The following is a 19,924-nucleotide window of genomic DNA, read 5'->3' as shown; positions in this document are numbered from 1 at the left end:
GAGAGTTGGAGGCAAATAACGAGTAATCCAGAGAGGGAAGAGAGTTATTGTAAGAAGCTGGAACCTCATCCCAGTACACAAGACGAGTTATCAAATAACCAACAAAGTCAACCAAGAAGTTAAAATCTTAGAAGAGAGGGGCTGAACCTAGACAGCTGTTTTAAATCAGTAAAAGAAGAGACACTTTAAGACTGATAACCTATGATAATGAAAGTTTAGAAAACGGTGAAGGAAAACCCTGTTCAAGTATTCCTGTATGGGAGGCAGGAAGGAAACTACAAATAACATTCTGAGTATCAAGAAATATTACTGTGGAGGACATTCTAAAAAGGGGGCCACAGAAAGTAAGAGAGAAAAGTGTTCTTGAGGAACTACAAGAAATAGTTGCAGAGACTATCTGTTCCACATAGAGATAAAATAATTCAAGAGACTATTGAATGAACTGGGAGAGAATCCACGGAAAGACAAATCCTTCCTGTGATATATTTTAAGTTAGTTAGAATCAGTGGCAGGGCCAGATAGGGTAGTTTGGATAGCGGACATATTTTATTATGGACTTCATGACAACAGACAAACATCTTTAGTTTCTTTAGATAGATAGTTTATTCCTTCCAGTGATAGGGAAAATTAGGTCTTCTACTTATAATTTAGATTAAATTAAAAAGTACCTGAACCATGTATTCCGACTGTCCGACTCCTTTTTCCGAACGGCCACACTGCCCACATTAAACCTAATATGCAGCATGTTTAAAGTGCACCGAATTCTTAAGAGCCTAGCCAAAATCATAAAAGTAATGTGTATGACAACAATACCAGAGTTTATCACTATAAAACGGTCAGAAAAGAAAATGCCCATGTTGGATAGTGTTCTTAAACAATTTTGCAGTGCGTGAAGCATTGAAGATCGTATTTGAATGTTTGGAAGCAAATCCAGTTAAACCCAGCATGAAACCCCAGAACCAAAACAAATATTTGTTAATGATTCAAGCAGTAAAAAAATGACTTCAGCCAATCAATTGGAGTTTGCAAGTAGGTTATGCAAACTTGGCTATTAATCAATTGTCAGTTAATGAGATAATCAAAGCAAAAAAGGCAATTTCTATTTTACTATTGTTGGAGAAACAATATATCAACATAAAAAACATAAAATGTATTTGGACAAGTCATTGTCTGCACATTTATCAGTAACGCAGATCAGTTTGGTTTGTATACTCTCATCAACAAGGCATCAAACGCACACAAAGGAAAATTTCCAAACAGTTTTGTTTTTTTGTAGAACCTACTTCAGCCAGTATGTTAAGATCAGAGTCTGTAACGAGGCAGGCCATTTCGATAATTTGGTCTTTCTCGATATCCAATCCAGTCATCTGTGAAAAGATACAAATAACGACTATGAGATTACTTAATAAATGCATTGTCCCACCAACATTATAGTCAAGAGGAGGGTCCAGTGATAATTTGTGAATGTATTAAAAGCACTGGCCTGGTTGTGGAAGCAGCACACTATTTACAGATCACTGGCAGTTGTCTGTATGCATGAGAGACACCCAATGTTCATGAAAATGCAATTACAATGATTTATTATTACTGTGATGTTTAAAAAATAGCATAACATCGCTATTAAAAAATGCAAAACAACATCACAATAAGAAAGCTATTTGCTTGCCCGAAATGACCAGGGTATTTCAGTGTTTAGGTATATTGTTCAACCTCATACATTTTTTCTTTACAATCACTGATTTCTGGTGAGGGTTAGTAGAGATAGTGACTTAGAATGTGGTCCGGTTGACCTCAAATCTGTCTAGTTGACACAATAGTGGTGTTTCTGGCACTCTGTAAGTAATTGCACTACTGGTGCCGTCTTCAGGACAGTTCTAGTGGACTTTCGTTTATCACATGATGTACCACTGTGTTGGGGCATCTGAGGGCAAATAACAATAAAAAAGAGTCAGGGAGTGGGTGTGTCTCTACAGGCGAAAAGGTCCTGTATTTAGTGTGCTGTGCGTACTCCTACCTGGGCCATAGCTTTGTGTGGCAGGTGAGCGTGGAATCTGGTTACAGTTCTTTGCTTGAAGCGCCTTCTGTGCGCTTAGATTAATGAACTCCTGATTCTCTAGGAGGAAGTGCTCAGCTTCGTGGCTGTAAAGTACGACACGAATATTTAGGCACATTTGTGATTTTTTTGTTTTCTTACGTCTACAAGCCAGTGAGGCTGTGATGGTGGCTAGTAAAAAAGCTGCATGCCGGTTAAAGGAAGTCTAGCGTGCGCTTGGTGCTTAATATTAGTACAAGTCCACACGGGTGAAGGGTAAATCATTCAGTTTTTTGTGCTCACCACGGGTTTAATGGGAAAGCTACATCCGTGTGCTCAGTGCTTGATCTGAGTACGAGTGCCCAGGGGTGGAGGGTAAATACTTCTGTTTTTTCATGCTGACAGTGGGAGCCCTGTATTGGGTGGGGACAAATGCTCCATTGGGCTGTATATGGCTCATAATCTGCACGGGCGGCGATCCGCTTACAAAGGGAGTATTTACCTTACCTATGCGTATCATGGCCACAGCTCGCTGAAAATCGAAGTCTGTGGTCACGCGCATGTGCAGCTGCTATTTGTGCTCCCTGTGGGCAGATAGGGGGGGGGCCCACCTCATGCATCCCTCCCTGGGGTCAGATGCCCCTTCCTAGGAGCAGATATCAGCCCCCAGGGAGGGTTGCATGAGGTGGGGCCCTCCATTTGGGGTGAGGGGGGGTGTGGGCCACCCCCCGTTGCAGTACATCATTCGCTGCCAATTTAGGGTGTCCCTCAGCCCCCCCTAAAATGCAGCCTACGATTTTGTATTTTGTTTTTTGTTTACCCAAGTTCGCTTGGCGCAGATGGCCATATTAGTGTGCCAATCTGCCCCCAGGGTGCCCAAACCCTACTGCCCCATCTATTGGGGGGCGGCTTGTCCACCGCATGCATCCCTCCCTGCGGTCAGAAGCCCCTTCCTAGGAGCAGATATCTGCCCCCAGGGAGGGTTACACGGGGTGCCCCCCTTTCTACTTCGGTTGGGGGGGCAACCCCCCCTTTCATTCAGTAAAAAATCCATGGTGGCTAGTGGCCCCCTACCCCCACCCCTACTCCCACCCCCTTTTCCCATCATTTCATTTTTTTTTTACATTCCCTTGGGGCAGATGGTCAGCCATCTGCCCCAGGGTTCACATGCATGTGCCCCCATGCTTTGGGGGCCGGGAGGGGGGAAGAGGGCTGCTTACTTGAAGCAGCCCCCTTCCCCCCAACTCACAAACGGATCCATGGTGGTCTAGTGGGTTGCTGGTCACGGATCGAGCGCTCTGCGCCGATCCGTGACCAGCAATGCCTCATCTATGTGGTGTCCTTGGAAAGGGGAGAACCTCCCCTTTCCAAGGACACCACTTTTTGGCATATCCCTGGTGGTCTAGTGGGCCCCAAACCCCCTCCCACCTCCCCTCGATTTTTTTTCCCTCCCTTTTCACCCCTGGGGGCAGTGATCATCTGCCCCCAGGGGTCTCTGGCGCTGTGGCCCCATGCTTTGGGGCCACGGGGGGGGGGGAGCCGCTTACCTAGTAAGCAGCCTCCCCTCCCCCCGCGTCACAAACGGATCTGTATTGATCCGGTGGCATTGCTGACCGTGGATCGCGCACCCTGCGCCCGATCCACGGGCAGCAATGCCACACAATGGGTATTGTTGTAAAGGGGAGAATCTCCCCTTTCCAACGATACCCGCCTCGATCTCTGGCTTGAAATACAGCCGGAGATCGAGGCAGAACAAGAAGGTCTCTTACCTTCTCTCTTCCCCGCAGCAGACGAAAATGGCTGCTGCGGGGAATTTACTTTCAGTTTCACGCCGACGTGCGCTATGCACACCGACATGAAACTGAAGGTAATCCAGCCCCCTGGCAGTGAGGGGGGACCTCCCCCTCACATAGCCCGGGGGTTGGATTACAGTTTTGAGCGATCCCTGCTTTGCAGGGATCGCTCAAAACAAGGTGCCGAAAAACACGAGCTATCTCGTCCTTGGCACTGCATGTGCACTGCCAAGGTCGAGATACCTCGCCCTTGGCACTTAAAGGGTTAAAGACAATTCCTACAGCATTTCCTGTGCTTGTGGTTTATTTCTGCGAAGTGCTTCTGTGTCTCTTGTGTTTGTATTTTATCCATGACAGAATCCTGGTAACTCTGTATTTGTCTACTGCATTGACATTTCACTGTACTTGGTTTCAACACTGCCTGCTCACTACCTTTTGTACTGTTAATGTATGATCTCTATGGCTGCTTAGAGAGAGGGGGTGTTGGGCTGTGGAACTCCAGCCATTCTCCTGCCACGACAAAGAGACTCCATTCCCTCTAGAAACCAGTTCCCCTGTTAAACACGTTCCCAGCCCAAGCCCGGCTGGCAGCTTTTACAGCTAGTGTAATCTGCAGCCTGGGAGCTGGGCTCTTTCATCCTTTCCTGGGAACGTACGCCCCTCCCCAATAACAGCATATGCTATCCCTGCCTGTGTTTACCCACTGTGAAGGCATCATGAAATAGACACAGGCAACTAAATACAAGTTTTGGGCTATAAACCTTTGTAACAAAAAACAGGTTAGAAAAAGGCCTAACTTGCCCTATGCGAAGGTGGGATTTCACTAGCTAAATAAACCAAGGATAGTCTGCGTCAGGAGGTCTAAAGTAAAGGTCTATCTGTATCCAGAACCAAAGCTTGCCCTCACAGCTACTTGTATACAATGTGTAGGGATGTCAGTGTCAAAACAGGAAAGGTTCAAATAAAAGTTCAGAGCTTCTTCCAGTTTGTAATTTGGAAAGGGTTTTCCCTTCCCCAAGGTTCAATATTGTTCACAACGCAAAAGGGTTTTCCTTCCCCACCCTTCCAAGTCATTCAGATTTTCCAAAATTCAGTTCTTTGTAATACTTTCCAGCTCTTCTGGTTTGGTTAAGTGAAGGCATCATGAAGCAAGGCACGGACAACAGACTTAAAAGTTCAAAATAAAATACTACATTAAATCAAATGTCAGGATGGTAGAAGGCCTAACTTGCCCTATGCGAAGGTGGGATGTCCGTACCTGAAAGAAACTAAGGAAAGTCTGAGTCAAAGAGTTCAACTTAAAAGTCTGTGTCCAAAACCTATACTTGCCCTCACACCTAAAGCTAACAATGCGTCGGGGGTGTCAAAACTCAAGGAAATAATGTTGAACTCAAGTTTCTGAGCTTCTTTTAGGTCACAGCTTTCTCTCAGCACCCCTTCCCCAAGTAGAATAAAGTTCCGTGATCTAGGCGCAGTTGTCAGACCAAACAGTCCACCCATAACAGGTCACGCAACCAGGATCTCAGACCCTGGGCCGCTTGGCTTTGATGTGTAGAATTACAACCTTCTGACTTTTCCTAATCAGCTTCTTGGCTTTTCCAGAACATGTTAAACATTATTTCCAGTCTTTGATGTTGTCACATGCATTCATTCATAAAAGTTCAGCTTACAGGTGTTTTACTCACACCCACCTTCTTAGGACTCCATTTATTAATGTTCGTATTTGTATAGCGCCCAACAGGCCGTGTGCATTGTGGCGCTGTTAGAGGTGGGTACGCTGCTTCGTTACAGTGGTGCACACAGTGAGTATAATGGCTATACAGTGGTAGGTTACTTGATTGCAATGGTAAAGGACATGGCAAAACAAGTGTACAAGTACGTTTGGTTACACGAAACGTCCGCAAGAGTAGGGATGGACTAGGAGCGCAGGAGTTAGAGGAAGAGCCAGGTTTTGAGGGCTTTGCGGAATGCAATGTGAGAGGGTTCTTTTCTGAAGATGAGTGGCAGGTTATTCCATTGTCTGGCAGCAATGAAAGGGAAGTTAGCACACCCTGCTTTGGCACGGTTGACTCTGGGGATGAGTCAGTGGGAGTATGGTGTTCTAATAGGTCTGGAGGAGCCTGCCATGACTACTTTCGAGCAGAAGTAGGGGAGGGCTGTATGAGTGATACACTTGCGAGTGATTGCGAGGGTTTTAAATAGGATGCGCTCTTTGATGGGGAGCCAGTGTGCTTCACGTCTGGCTGCAAAAATCTGTTCTCTTTTGGGTACGTTGAGAGTAGCTCGAATTGTTATGTTTGGGATTATTTGAGCGTCTGAAGAAGTTCTAGCGAAGAGGATGTTGCAGTAGCCCGTCTTGAGCCCATTATTGCTCTAGTGATTCAGAGGCAGTTGTCAGTGGATATAAATGGTGTGGCTGCGTGAATCAGCTTGGTGTAGTAGGCCCCTGAGGAAACAATAGCGCTGACTTGGCGTGACATGGATAGGGTGGCATCAAGGTAGATTCCTAGGGTCTTGACCGAGAAGACAGGGATCTGAATGTTGTCGATTGTGAAAGAGGTGTATTAACTGGTACGTTTTTCTAGGGTTTCATGGGTACCTACTAGGAGTATTTTCACCATTGAGGCAGAGACTGTTGGCAGTCATCCGGGCCTGAATAGTGGAGTAGACTGTGTTGAGGGCCTTGGTATCAGTTTCATGGTTGCCGGAGAGTGGGAGGAGGACTTGGTTGTCATTGGCATAGTTGGTGTAAGCTATGCCGATGGAGTCTAAAATGTCAAATAAAGGCTTATTGAAAATGTTGTAGAGAGTGGGAGAGATACAGGAACCCTGTGGGACTCCGCAGTGGATGGTAGCAGAGGCTGCGCAGGTCTGCTCTGAGAACAATCATGGATCTTCCTTCCAGGAACGAGGTGATCCAGGCTGTGGCTTTGGGAGAGAAGTGGGCTGTGGAAGTGAGGTGATGACACAAGATGTTATGGTCCACTAGGTCAAATGCAGCCGATAGGTCCAAGAGGAGGAGTAGAGCAGGCTTGCCTACATCGTTAATCTCATTTATTTGGTCGTTTAGGTCAAGCAGAGCAGATTCTGTGTCGTGACCAGGGAGTAACGTGGATTGGCGTAAGCCCAGGATGTGGCTGGTTTCGAGGAAGTGTTGGACTTGAGTGTAGGCTGCTTTGTCGAGGATTTTTAGAAGGAAGGGACTGTGGTTATGTGTCTGTATTTGTTGGGCAACTGTCTCCTATGCCCAAGCATCTGAAGTAATAGCCTGCCATTCTGCCAGATGTTGAGTTAACCTGCCTCCTACTGGTGTCTTGTGTAGTAAGACCTCAGAGGGGTTTTGGGGAAGCTGAAGCAGATGCTGAAGACAAGCAGCACCTGCGGATGCAGACTTGGTACCTTTGCCCCGTCCACCACGGTGAATCCCTTTGAGCTGACGGTCCGCTGCCTCTTTTTTTCTGAAAGCAGAGTAAAAGCGAAAGGACCTACCCCTCCAGGGCATACCTGTGGGGCGGTTTGGAGTTTGTCAAATTGCAGCTCCAAGGAATTTGGCTGCCACTTTGGAAGTTTGCAACTTCTCTAAACTGTCATCAGCTTTTTTACCAAATAGATGGGTGCTGTCAAAGGGCACATTCAGAAGTCTGAGTTGAGACCGGTTTGGAGGGACTCACATCGCATCCCTTCCGTCCTTGATAACGTTCAAGAAACAGTCTCTCTCCACTCCTTCGAGGAGGTGGTCAACCGCCATTGAAGGACACTCCCAAAGGGTGTGGCTGAATCGTGCCGGCAGCATGTGGTGCTAGCAAACCTACAAGCCATGCTGCATGCCGAGAAGACCTTCTTGGCCATGGCGTCAAAGTTTTTGTCGTCACAATCGTGCGGGATTGTGGGGTATGCTATGCTGATTGACTGCCTGATGAAGTTGCAGCTTGGACTACTAGACTCTATGGAGTCGGGTGTTTAGATAAATAAAGAGGGTCTGCAACCAATGTCTTATATTTTGCAGAGAGTTTTTTACTGACTGCAGGAATTACTTCCGGAGTCTCCCAATTTGTGAACACTTTTTTCTGCAAGGCTTTATGGAAGGGAATTATAGGGTCTTCTTGCGGTCCCTTACCTAAAATGTCTGTTAGGTCATGTTAAGATGGATTTCTAAACTCTGACCTGGTGGGCAGAGGTTCAGAAGGCCAGCCTAGTTTCTTGGAACAAGGTAACCTTCTCGACAAGCCAGACCAATCAAGGTAGCTTGGCGGCAGTCAAGACAAGGTCTCAGGAGGGGTGAGGGTGATTGAAAGACCTCAATGAGCAGACATGGTAAAGGACACTTACAAATCACTCCCAGTCAGGTGTAGATATGTTGAAAATGCATATACATTTAATTCAAGGCCTTTGAGTTTCAACACACAAATCAAATCACAGTAATACTTATTAAGCCAACACAATCCTATCTAAATACATATATACAAGACCAAGGGGGTCTAAAGGGTTAATGCACGAAATGGGACCACAACCTAAAAGGAGACGGAAACAGGCAGTGCAAATAGTCTTTAGTTGCTTCTGCATCCAACACACTCTTAACTAAGAGGCAGTCCAACCCGTAAGAGTGGAGCGTAATGCTCAAATGTACATGCAGTGCGAGCGCACGCAGTATTTCAGATGTGCAAAACGGGGTCTCTTCAAGAGTCTGTAGCAACTCAGGAAGGTGGGTGAGGCGAAGAAGAATATGTTCCCACTATTCGAGCAGTGCCTCCACTTAAGGGCAGAGTCGATTCCAAAAGTTGGGAATAGTTCGCTAGTTGCACTAGCAGCAGAAAGGAGAGGGGCCCTCCGAGGCCACTTGTGCGTAAAAATGGATGGAGGCGCTACGGGCCACCGGCTAGGGTTGCGAATACTCACCGACCCCTGGCGCACTCCAGACCAAACTTCGGCAGTCGAGCCCACTTCGGTTGCAGCAATTTGACGGCTCTGCGGCTTTCAGCGACGAAGATACAGCAATGATTCCCAAACAGGACAGTGCCGAATTCTTCGCTCCTGGTGGATGGATGAGGCCAGTTTCTCTTTTTCGCAGGCTTCACGGGTAAGAGGGGCACAAATGCAGCGCACCTGCAAAGGTCGTCACCATAGCTGCGCGACATGGTAACAGCGTATGCTCCGGTTCGGGCGCACTCCTCTCACTTCAGACCTGGGAACACTAAGTATACGAAATTCGGTGCGAGGGTGCCGTGAACACAGAGCTAGCGATATACCAAGTTTCGAGGGCCTCCTCGAAATGGCGGCAGAGACAGAGCAAAGGTCCTGCGTAATATGGGCAGCCCACTGGTTGGCCCAGGGACACTTCCGAGAGGGCTTACTTGCAGGTTTGGATGAAGGTGCCGAGAACAGTTGGTCCCACTATTCCAATGGGTCGAAGCGTCTTCGCAGACCTTCTAGGACGACCAGATGCAGAGGGGTCCCACAGAACGACAGCAGGCTCAGGGTGCCAAACCTTCCAGCGGGTCACCAGCGGTTCCTCGACTCAGCTTCTTAGTTTCAGGATACTTGGATCCTATCCTTCATTCAGTGAGAACTCCAGAGATCGACCTGGTATGGGTGTTTGGGGCCTTCTCTTATCCAGAATCTCCTTTGCGCCAAAACGCAAAGGACCCAATGGGAGATCTGCTCACATACAGGCATACTATACGTGGACCAATCACGGACCACGGTGATCACAGGCATTCAGAGCACTCCAGACTCTGTCAACCAGGATATGCATTGGAACCAGACGTTCCAGCCCATATCCTGGAGGCACACACACAAGGCATGCAGAAGCCCGCGAAAGGTTGGCGTTTTACGGTAGAATGCATGCCCAAATAAGGACTGACCTGGGTCAGCTCGACCTGGGGAAGGGGAAGGGGCAAGATGGCCAAAGGACAGGACAAAGAACCTTGTGGCATGGCCATTTTGGAGCCAGGCCACCGATTCGTGCCAAAGGCGGTAATCGCGGTTTACCTTGCAGGAAAGGGTTAAAAATATGCTAAATGATAAGCTGCCACCAGCACTGTCCAAGGCACACCTGCACTTCTCCTAAAACATCCTTCGAGAGTATCTAGGGCCTTTGGAAATGACTAATAGACCCAAGTGTACTGTACTGGAAGGTGCATTGTACACATGTTAAAAGTTGCAGAAAGGTTGCAGCATTGGAAAGGACTAAGGGAAACAAAGTCTCCCAGTACTGACTGTGTTAAGGGCATGTCAGTTTCCCCATAAGAAGTGAGCAAAAAGCCCAGAGGAGTGCAGCAGAAGGCTGGGCTCCTCTGGTAAAGTCAGACTACGGTGTTAAACATCAGCAAAAAGTTGCAGGGTACACAACTGGTGGGAAAAATTACACATGAGAGGGAAATCTTTCCTAACAGGTCATCTTGGTCAAAAGTGGGTGTGGGTTTCGACCAGCCCATGTACTCCATTACCCTGTTCATAAGTAACTTATAATTTCCTTCTGCATGGTCGCCAGGCTCCGGTTTACTGAAGTCTACTCTGGAGAGGAATCAATACCACTGGCCTCCTGTAAGGATTCTTGCAGATAAATTAGCCTGACCTCTTCTAGTACAAAGTCCTCTGGTAGAGGAGGTCTTATAGGTTCTAGACCAACAGGCCTTTCTGAATCTGAGTCTTCCCCCTCTTTATGTATGGAAGATAAAGACCTGAAATAATCAGAGTGTGGAAGAGGTGTGAAGCTTTTCTCAAGTGATGATGGGGCTATATTAGTCATCACTAGCTGAGAAAACCTCGAAATCGTTGGGGTAGACGTCATACTCGATGTAATTGTGAAAGGCGTCGATGTACTCAAGATTGACCTCGATGTTGTGGAGGGATTCAGGATTTTCTTCGATTGTCGCCGATAGGGTCGACACTGGTCTCAACATTCTCGAAGGAGACTTCGATGCCTTAGGTGCGAGCGGTGTCGAAGTGGGCGCACAAGACGTCGGTAACTTCTCCTTCGACGAAGTCTTCGATGATGCAGTTTTTGACTTCGAAGGTAAGGTCGACGTCTTCTGCTTCAAAGAGGCTTTTTCTCTACTCGAGAGTTTATGACGCTCTCGGGGAGTATGTTTTGCTGAGGTCGACGACTCACGGCTTTTATGTTTATCAGGTTTTTTTACCCGGGGTATCGCCTCTAAGGTATCTGCGAGGGGGAAAAGGCTGCGTTCTCGAAGTCCCTTAACATATTTAAACGAAATTCCTCCCACTGAGCCGGGGAGCTGTCCTTCTTGGGGCAAGCAACTTTTTCTGGGGAACTGGAGGACGAAGATGAGGGCGATCCATGGCACCTCTTATTGTGTCTCGAAGCGGATGAGTGGTGTGATCCACTCTGAGACCTCGAATGGGAGTGCTTTCTTTTTTGATGAGTAGACGACGGTCTCGAATAGTCAGAGGTCAATTTTGAAGGGGTAACAGATTTTACAGTCCTACCTCTCTGCAGCTTCCCCCTGCGCTCACTCAAGGCTTTCGCCGTCATAGAAAGACATTCTTCACACTGAACACTGGTGCTCTATGCCCAGGCACCATAGACAGATCCTGTGGGGATCAGTCAAGGACATCTCTGTCCCACAATTCCAGCATTTTTTAAAGCTGGATCGGGGCGTTGTTGGAGCCGATGAAGATCCCATCGTGGATTGAAGAATTCAATGTTTTCTCTTCACGAAAATTCTGAAGTTTTTGATTCACTGAGGAACCGAGCGTTAGGTCTCCGATGCTTACAAAGCGTGGAAAAATGGTACTGGACAACGGACGCTGAGCGCGGCCATTTATACCTGTGATGACGTTGACGTCGATAAGGAGGCCTCCGAGGGACATCGACGCTCAGCACCCTCTACTGAAAAAATAATAATTCTGAGGCCAGCAAGCTGGAAATGGATATATCAAAGATAAGGAATATGTGGGAGGACACAATCCATTCGAAGGGTTAGTTTTGGGTGTGGGTGTGGCGGTTATCAGTGAGTTCTTGTTGGCTAGGATTCTGCTATGCAGTAGGTCAAGTTTGTTAAGAATTGCGATTTGGATGTTAGAGCACCATGATTTGTCTTTGGAAATGGCCTGGGTGGTAGGAGCTGGTGATTCTAGTTCCCTGAAAAATGGCGAAATCTCTTTAGATCCAGATTTTGCATTGCCGAGCCTAGTGTTAAAGGAAGTGGTTTTGGCTAACATGATAACCTTCTTGTATTGGGCAGCTATCTTGTAGAATTCCAGTTTTGTGGATTCAAGTGTGTTGTTTGCCAAGTGAAAAGGGTGGTGCGTTTCATGGAGCGGAGTTCCATTAGCTCAGGGGTGAACCAGGAGTTTGCATGACTGGCTGTTTTTGCTTTCCTGGCATACAGTGGTGCTATGGCGTCGACTGCATTTTTTAGTGCAGAATAGTTTTGTTCAGATAGGGTTGTGGGGTTGCTGGAAAAGGGAGGTCTGAAAGCAGGAGTTTCTAGATAAGGGAGTAGACTCTCTTTGCTAAGTTTATGTGAGCACCGTACCATAGCGGGCGGTAGAGGAGTGGTGAGGGGTTTTTGTTTTGAAGGTATGGGGATGGAAAAGTGAATGACACGGGGCGTTAGAGCGGATGGATGGGGCGCAGTTGTGGTCAACTATCTAGTCCAGGATGCAGCCTTTAGTGTATGTGGGGTTAGTGATCGATTGTCTGAATCCCAGGGTGTCTAGGCCTCTGGCAAGCAATTTGGCTTGGGAGTCCTCTGGATCATTGAACCCAAGGTTCAGGTCTCCAAGTAGGATGGATTTGGAGGAAGTTTAGTTTTAGATTGTAAGATAGGAGGTGGATGAGGGTCTCATGGAAGTCAGCCATGGGGTCCGGGGGCGGTAAACAATGTGTATAGTGATGGTGCGGTTGGGATTAGTGTTAAGCTCAAGTGACAAAACGTCACTATTACCTTCGAAAGAGTTGGAAACCTGTCTTAGCGGAAGGGATTCCTTGGCTATGAGGGCAACTCCAACCCTTTTATGTGTAGGCGGTCCTGACGGTAAATGTTGTAGCCTTGTGGTAGGGCTAAGGAGATGGCAGGGCCAGCGGCTTCGTGTATCAGGTTTTCGAGATTGTTAGTAGTGAGTAGGTTGCATATTTCTCGGGCGTCTACTGGGACAGAGCGGGCATTAATGAGGGCACATTGAAATGAGGCCAGTGGCTTGAGGGAGTTCTTGGTGAGGTGACCACTAGTAGTGTCAAGGGTGGTGGTGGTGGCAAGGAGGCTGGATGTGCGAGCTAAACTTGACTTGGATCTAGGGTCTATGGATGTGGTGGTGCTTGGGTTTGGGGTGTTTGTATTTTATTTATTTGTATAGCGCGCCTAGCCCGGGGGTATCTGGGCGCATTTCTTAACAGGTTGCAGTTACATATATTTACACAATGTTGCATATGCATTACATATTACATATACAGTTACATTTTACACATACAGTTAGATACAGTTAAATACAGTTCAATATTTACATGTGCATTCCAAAGGTGCACAGCAAAAGGTTAGTTAGGCATGAGCGAGGTACCTGGTGCTAGGGCTAATGGTGTTGCGCTACAAGCCAGGTTTTGGCTTTACTTCTGAAGGAATGAAAGAGGGTTCAATTCTAAGTGGGCTAGCTAAAGAGTTCCAGAGCCTCGCTGCAAGCCCGGGGAAACTGCTGCCCCCGCCTTCTGAAGCTTGAACCTTGGTAACAGGTGGCAGTGTGCTTGGGCCGCTCTATGGGGGTGATCAGAAGTGTTGCATGTGAATAGATTAGACAGATATTTCGGTGTCCAATTGGCAAGGCATTTATGCGTGGGCGACAGTGGTGACAGATAGCCAGTGTAGGCTGCGTCTGGTATCGGAAATATGATTAGTTCTAGGAATATTCAGTGCTGCCCTAATGGCATTGTTTTGTATTACTTGTAGTTTGTCTATATTCCGTTGGCTAGTCCCTAGATAGAGTGCATTGCAATATTCGACAGGACAAGGGTTCTAGCTAAAGTAGTGCAATTGGCGGTAGTGAGGAAAGGTCGACAGGCGGTGATGAGTTTGCATGTGTAGGCTGTGGAGGAGATTATGGCGTTAGTTTGTCCTGTTAAGGATAGAGTGTAGTTTAGGTATATAGCAAGGGTTTTAGTATCATTAGATACCTAAATGGCGTTACCATCGATGATGAATGAGTCAAAGTCAGAATCTAATTTATTGAGTCTGGGTTACGATCCACGAAGGAGGAGCTCTGTCTTGTCGTCGTTAAGCCATGCAGGCCTGAATGACCAGATAAACGTTGTTTAATGCTTTGGAGTCTGCTTTGTGGTCTCCAGTGATGGGGATGAGTATTTGGGTGTCATCTGCATAATTTGTGTAGGTGACACCCAAATAGTTAAGAATATGCAAGAGGGGCTTCGTAAACACATTGTACAGTGTTGGTGATACACATGACCCTTGGGGGACTCCGTACAGAACTGGTCACGGCTTAGCGGAGGCCGACGGGGAAAAAGACCCTCATTGATCTGTTCTAATCCAAGTGGTGGCTTTGTATAAGAAGTGAGCTGCGGATTTAAGGTGGTTGCAAAGTATTTAGTGATTGACCAAATCAAATGCCACCAATAAGTTGAGCAGTAGGAGGAGGGCCACCTTGCCGTTATCTTTTAAGACTTTGTAGTTGAGGGATGCTAGTATGAAGCTATTCTTGTTGGATGCCGTGGGAAGACGTTTCCAGCAGGCCTCTGCATTTCCTTTTTCCTTACATAATGTTCTGAGGGTTCCATTTGTTAAAATCGCAGCAAAAATGGCAGTGGACACAAAATATTGCAGCAAAAAGACTGTGGTTTTGCCACCACAATCCATGTAAAGGATGCAGGGGACACCCCCGCTCCCCTTAAATGGTATAATGGGGTACACCTTTACTGGGTCAAACCACAGCATTTTTGCCGCAATTTTTTGTACAGGCAACATTTTTAAACACGGGTTAAGGTGTGCACGTGTTTTGGTTTTCTGTAGTTTAAGCGGGGCAATGGTATTGATGTCCTTGAGGATAGTTTGATTGTATAGATCAACTAACGCCGTGGATTCGGCATACGACTCAGTTCCATTGTTTAGGATGGGTAGTATCAGAGGAAGCAGTTTCTCACTGGTTATGTCCTTTTTATTTCTAGTGGGGATAGGTGGGGCGATGTTCTGTTTGGGACAATGCTTGTCGGATTTTATGCTGAATGTGATCAGATGGTGATAAGACCAGGCATAGGGAGTATTGGACATGATGTTGATGCTGCAATTGAGGTCTACAAGCCAATCAAGGGTTCTGCCTTTGATGTGGTTAGGTTCCTGGATGCGATGGATGAAACCAAGTTCTGTTATGATATTGGCGATGTCAAGAGCTTTTTGATCCTTGGCATCTTGGAAGTCGAGATTAAGGTCACCCAGTAGAATGATTTGTGAATTGTGCTTGGTGTTGGCGGATATAAGGGTGGTAATGTCTTCTGCAAAAGTGGAAACTGGTCCAGGTGATCTATAGATAAGATGCATGGTAATAGTTTGGGTAGTTGAGACAGGGACCTTGACAGACAATGACTCAGCAGATGGAAGATACTGACTTGGTTTTGCTCTGAGGCCTAAGGAGCTTCTGGAAATGAATGTGACACCCCGCCTTTGGATTGGTTGCAGTTTCTGTCACATCTGGTGATGGTATAGTTGTTAGGGATGGCAAGAGAGAGGGATGGTCCTGCTGCTGCATGTAGCCAGGTCTCAGTAATGGCTAAGAAGTGAAGGTCTTGAGCTGTGATGTATTCTGCAATATCAAAAGCAGGTGCTGGGAGTGACCTTTCAATAATTAAAGCGCCCTTGATGGTAGTAGTTTTATCGGTGATGGTTGAGAGATCCATGGGCAGGGTACACTTGGTAGGTATTATCTTAGGAATGTTATGCTGGTTTAACAGAGGTATTGTGTGTTTTGGTAGTGGTGGTGGGATTGGATACTAGCGGGGTTGCTAGTAGGAATCTAGTGCCTAATCTATAATTCCTATGATTTAAAGAGCATGGTTGAATGGGTGTCGGTTTGGTAGCAAAGTGTTCGAGCCACAAGGCTGGTGCGTTCAGATAAGGGCTGTGCGGTAGTGTCGTGGTGGGAGGAAAGGTGTTATAGATGGGTTGTAGGCAAGATGGCAAGAAGGTTGAGGCTGGAATGCTGTCTACTGGAGGGAGCCTGTTCATGGTTAGTGTTGTGCAGGTCATTTTGGCCATGTTATTCACTATCAGGATGGGCTGGGTTAGTATGTCGCTGCTGGTAATGGGAGCGGTCAAGGTTGGCGTTAGTAGATCGCCAAATAGAAGTAGTGTATAGTTTATTATGTAGAGCATCTACATAATGGAGTAAAGTCTAAATGATCTATCGATAGGGTATTGATCTTGGACTGATAGTTATGCGGGGAGAGGATGGACAGTGAGTGTGTGAGGCACGTGAATCAAGTAGTGCATTCAGAGACAGTTCATACAAGGCATATTAACCTAAAATGCAATGTGGGGCACTTCAATTCAGACCAATTGGTGACGAGGTGAGGCACATTTAAGATTACAAAGGCAATCACATAAACGGGAGTACGTGAGATTGCGCAGCAAGCGAGTATGGCACGTCAGGATTGGAGTGCAAGCAGCAACAGATCAAGTTGTTTGATGGACACGAGGCATCAACAATACATGCAATTAGAAAATCATGAGGCTCGTTAATACTGCAATGTAGTCAGTAACGAGTCAATCATTTTGATAATCATATAAGGTGCAATTTGAGTCTACATTGAGATTAGATAGGAGGGATTATGGTAGCGAGTTGGTCACAAAGGCTGGGATGCACTAATGAGCAGAGCGAACGATGTAGCTTCTATAGCATAGAACAAATAAAGCAGTTTAGGGCAGCAAGATACAGCTGGCAGCGAATACATTACAAAATGAGCAGTACTAGCGATGCGGTCTGAATGGTGTAGGGTATACAGTACAGTTTAAGCAACAAGATACAAGTGTCAGTGAGTTGGTCACAAAGGATGGAATGTACTAATAAGCAGGCTAACGATGTAGCTTCTATGGCATAGAACAGTTAAATTGGTTTAGGGCAGCGAGATATTGTGGAAGCGAACTGGTAACAAAATGGGCGGTTACTAGCAATGCGGTCTGAGTGGCGTAAGGCAAACAGTACAGATTCAGCAAGATGCACATGTCAGCGAGTTGGTTACAAAGGCTGAAATGCACTAATGATCAGTGCTAACAATGCGGCTTCACTGGTATAGAACATATAAAGCAGTTCTGAAGCAGCAGGGGTCACAGTTGTCAGCTAAATGGGTCACATAATGAGCAGTACTAGTAATATGGCCTGAGTGGGATAATGCATACAGTACAATTTGAACAACCAAATGCAATTGATAATGAGTAGGTCACAAAGCTAATAGACTCTGAGGGAGCAAAGCAAGTGTGCTTGGTAGGTAAGCTGAGAACAAGGAAGCATCGTGCAGGGCGAGAGTAGCAGTGTACAGAAGGCGGTGCGCTTCATCACAAGCTTATAGAATAGAAGTAATGTTAAAATCCAACGATGCGGTGCGATTAGTGCTGTCGGAACAGTCCAAGTCAAAGGCAGTGGTGCTGGCAGGGGCGGTCAATGCTGTAGACGGCTGTGTCAAGGCAATGGCTGAGAGATGGAGCATTACAGGTCGAATAGCGTAGGAGAGTGGCTTGTGTGCATAGTGAGGGGTAATGCTAAAGGTAGTATGCTTTACTGGCGTATATTGGGCTCACATGGGAGAATCGATGTGGTTAAGAGATTGTTAAACTCGTCGGCGAGTAGGCAGATGATAGTGGAGTTAGGAGTTGGTAAACCATATGTGTATGGTAACAAAGGGAGGCGGTTTGCTTACCCTGATGAGTGTAGGACGGTCAGATGAGGCCAGCAGCGTTGCTGGCCCCTCGGCTCCGGTACGGCCCAGACACCCAGTGTAAGGTTCATAACAGCATTTGAGTGCAAGGGATTTGCAAGTGTTACCTTCATGTGGGTTGGGGCAACACTTGGGTTAGCCACATAGGGGATCGGGTTATAGGCAGTGGGATTGCGATTGGTGGAATCTGAAGTAGATATTAACAGGATTGGCATGTATAGTTACATTGGTGTATGGCTGGCAGGCGAGGGAGGAGATAGGATACAGTGATGCTGTATCCTGTATTGGTGCTCCAGTGATGTGGTTGGAGGAGGTAGTTTGATGGATGGATTTGCTGAGGCTGATAACTTCTTTAGGTGGTCTGGGGAGGTAGCTTTAGCAAGTGCAACATAAGGTAGTTGGCTAGAGATGCTGGCAAATGAGATTATAGGGGTGCCTGGGTTTCATATGTGTGGTGAGCCAGTGGTCTTTTCTTAGTTTAGGCAGGGAGACCATTCTATGTGGGCGAGAGTGGAGGTCGTTGGGGCAGAGCAGCAACTGGGGTGAGAGGAGGTAGGTTCTCTGTGTACTGATGTAGGGGTAGGAGGTAAGGGTAGTGTGTTGTTGGTGTGCAGTTTGAAGGGTTTTGAGTTAAATGCTATGTGCGTGTCGAGGCCGAGAGTTGTGCATTGTGGCTTGGCAATCAGGAGGGTGAATGGTGTGTGGATATGTGGTGTGTATGAGTGATGTAGCAATGAGTGATCTCATTTTTGCGAGGTGGCATCTGTGTGTAATCGGTATGGTGAGGCTGGCATGGCTGTGTTTAGTCGCCGGGGCTTGGGCGCGCAGGCCAAGTAGGCAGTTTCTGGAGGATGTGACTGTAGGGCGAGATGGGAGGCGAGTGGGTAGCATACGGGCACATCGTCCTGGCCCTCTCTTTCACCCTTATCCTCTTCTCTGTAATTGGTTTTCACCTGGGCATTGGGTTATTCACTTTATTTGCTTGGCCTATAAAGGTTTTATTCCATTCACCACTTAGAATGCTTCAGTTTAGGGTTTCATTCAATATGCATTCATGCCGCTTAATTGTAAAGTTCCATTCAGTGCGGTATTCAATATGCATTGGCTTTGCTGGGTTTTATAGTTCTATTCAATTCAGTAGTAAAAAAAGTATTGTTTTCACTTAATTTTAAAGATCCATTCACTTTGGTATTTATTACACATTCGCAGGAGCGCCCGGGTGTGCAAGCCTCCTCTTTGACACTCACCGGCTTATGGAGTCTCCTGCCGTTGGCTCCCGGTTAAGATGGATTTCTGAACTCTGACCTGGAGGGCAGAGGATCAGAAGGCCAGCATAATTTCTTGGAACAGGTCAACCTTCTGGACAAGCCAGACCAATCAAGGTAGCATTAGCCGTGGTCAGGACTAGGTCTCAGGAGGAGTGAGGGTGATAGAAAGTCCACAATGAGCGCACACAGCAAACGACACCACAAATTACTCTTGGTCAGGTTTATGTATCAAAAATACATATCCATTTATTGAAGGCCTTTTAGGTCAAACACAAGATGAAACCACAACCTTATACTAGGGAACATATACACAGTAACTGTGGTCCTAAAGTAATATTTAAACAAGTATGGATACGCAACCTGTAACAGAAGAGGATCAGACAGTGCAAATATACTTTAGGCAATTCTGCAGCAACCCAAGCCCCAAATAATCGGCAGTCCAATCCCTACGAAGTGTGGGGCCTTGTGCTCAAAAGTACGTCTAGCGCAGCAGCGCTTGATCGTGCGTTAAAGTACAAAACGGGTCTCTTCAAGGGCTGTAGTGTCTCAGGAGGGGGGGTGAGGCGATGAAGAATGGAGTTCCACTATTCAAGGAGGGTCTCCACAAGAGTGCAGAGCGATTTCCAGGAATCGGGAATAGGATGGTAGCGCAGGCTACCCTAACAAAAGTGTGTGGCCCTTGGGGGACACGTGCGTAAAAGTCTATGGATCCGCCAGGGGCCACCGGTACAAGTTGCAAGTACTCTCAAACCCTTGACGCAGTCCGGACCAAAATTCGTCAGTCAAGTACAGTTCGCTCGCAGGTTCGAGTCCCACAGTTGCGCGTGTATCCGGCTTTCAGGGGCTATGTTCCGGGACCTCAGTCCGTGGCGGGACTGGCCTTTTCTCCACTTCTGGGAAGGGATCGGGCCAGTTCCACTGATGCTCGTCTTAGGGC

At 46.8% G+C, this 19,924-nt stretch overlaps 1 protein-coding gene across 1 annotated transcript in view; it reads right to left on the bottom strand.

Moving 5' to 3' along the window:
* REXO2 (RNA exonuclease 2) overlaps positions 1–19,924 on the bottom strand; it is a 466,300-nt gene that overhangs the window by 376,805 nt on the left and 69,571 nt on the right. The window contains exon 2 of the mRNA XM_069614529.1: positions 1,284–1,367. Coding sequence (XP_069470630.1) covers positions 1,284–1,367 — 84 coding nt within the window. The remainder of the gene's footprint in view (positions 1–1,283; positions 1,368–19,924) is intronic.

This window comes from Ambystoma mexicanum, chromosome 9 (assembly GCF_040938575.1).
Source record: "Ambystoma mexicanum isolate Mex_15411 chromosome 9, UKY_AmexF1_1, whole genome shotgun sequence".
In the NCBI taxonomy this organism is placed as follows: domain Eukaryota; kingdom Metazoa; phylum Chordata; class Amphibia; order Caudata; family Ambystomatidae; genus Ambystoma; species Ambystoma mexicanum.
Note: the sequence above shows the minus strand (reverse complement) of the source record. Positions and strands in the feature narration are given on the sequence as shown.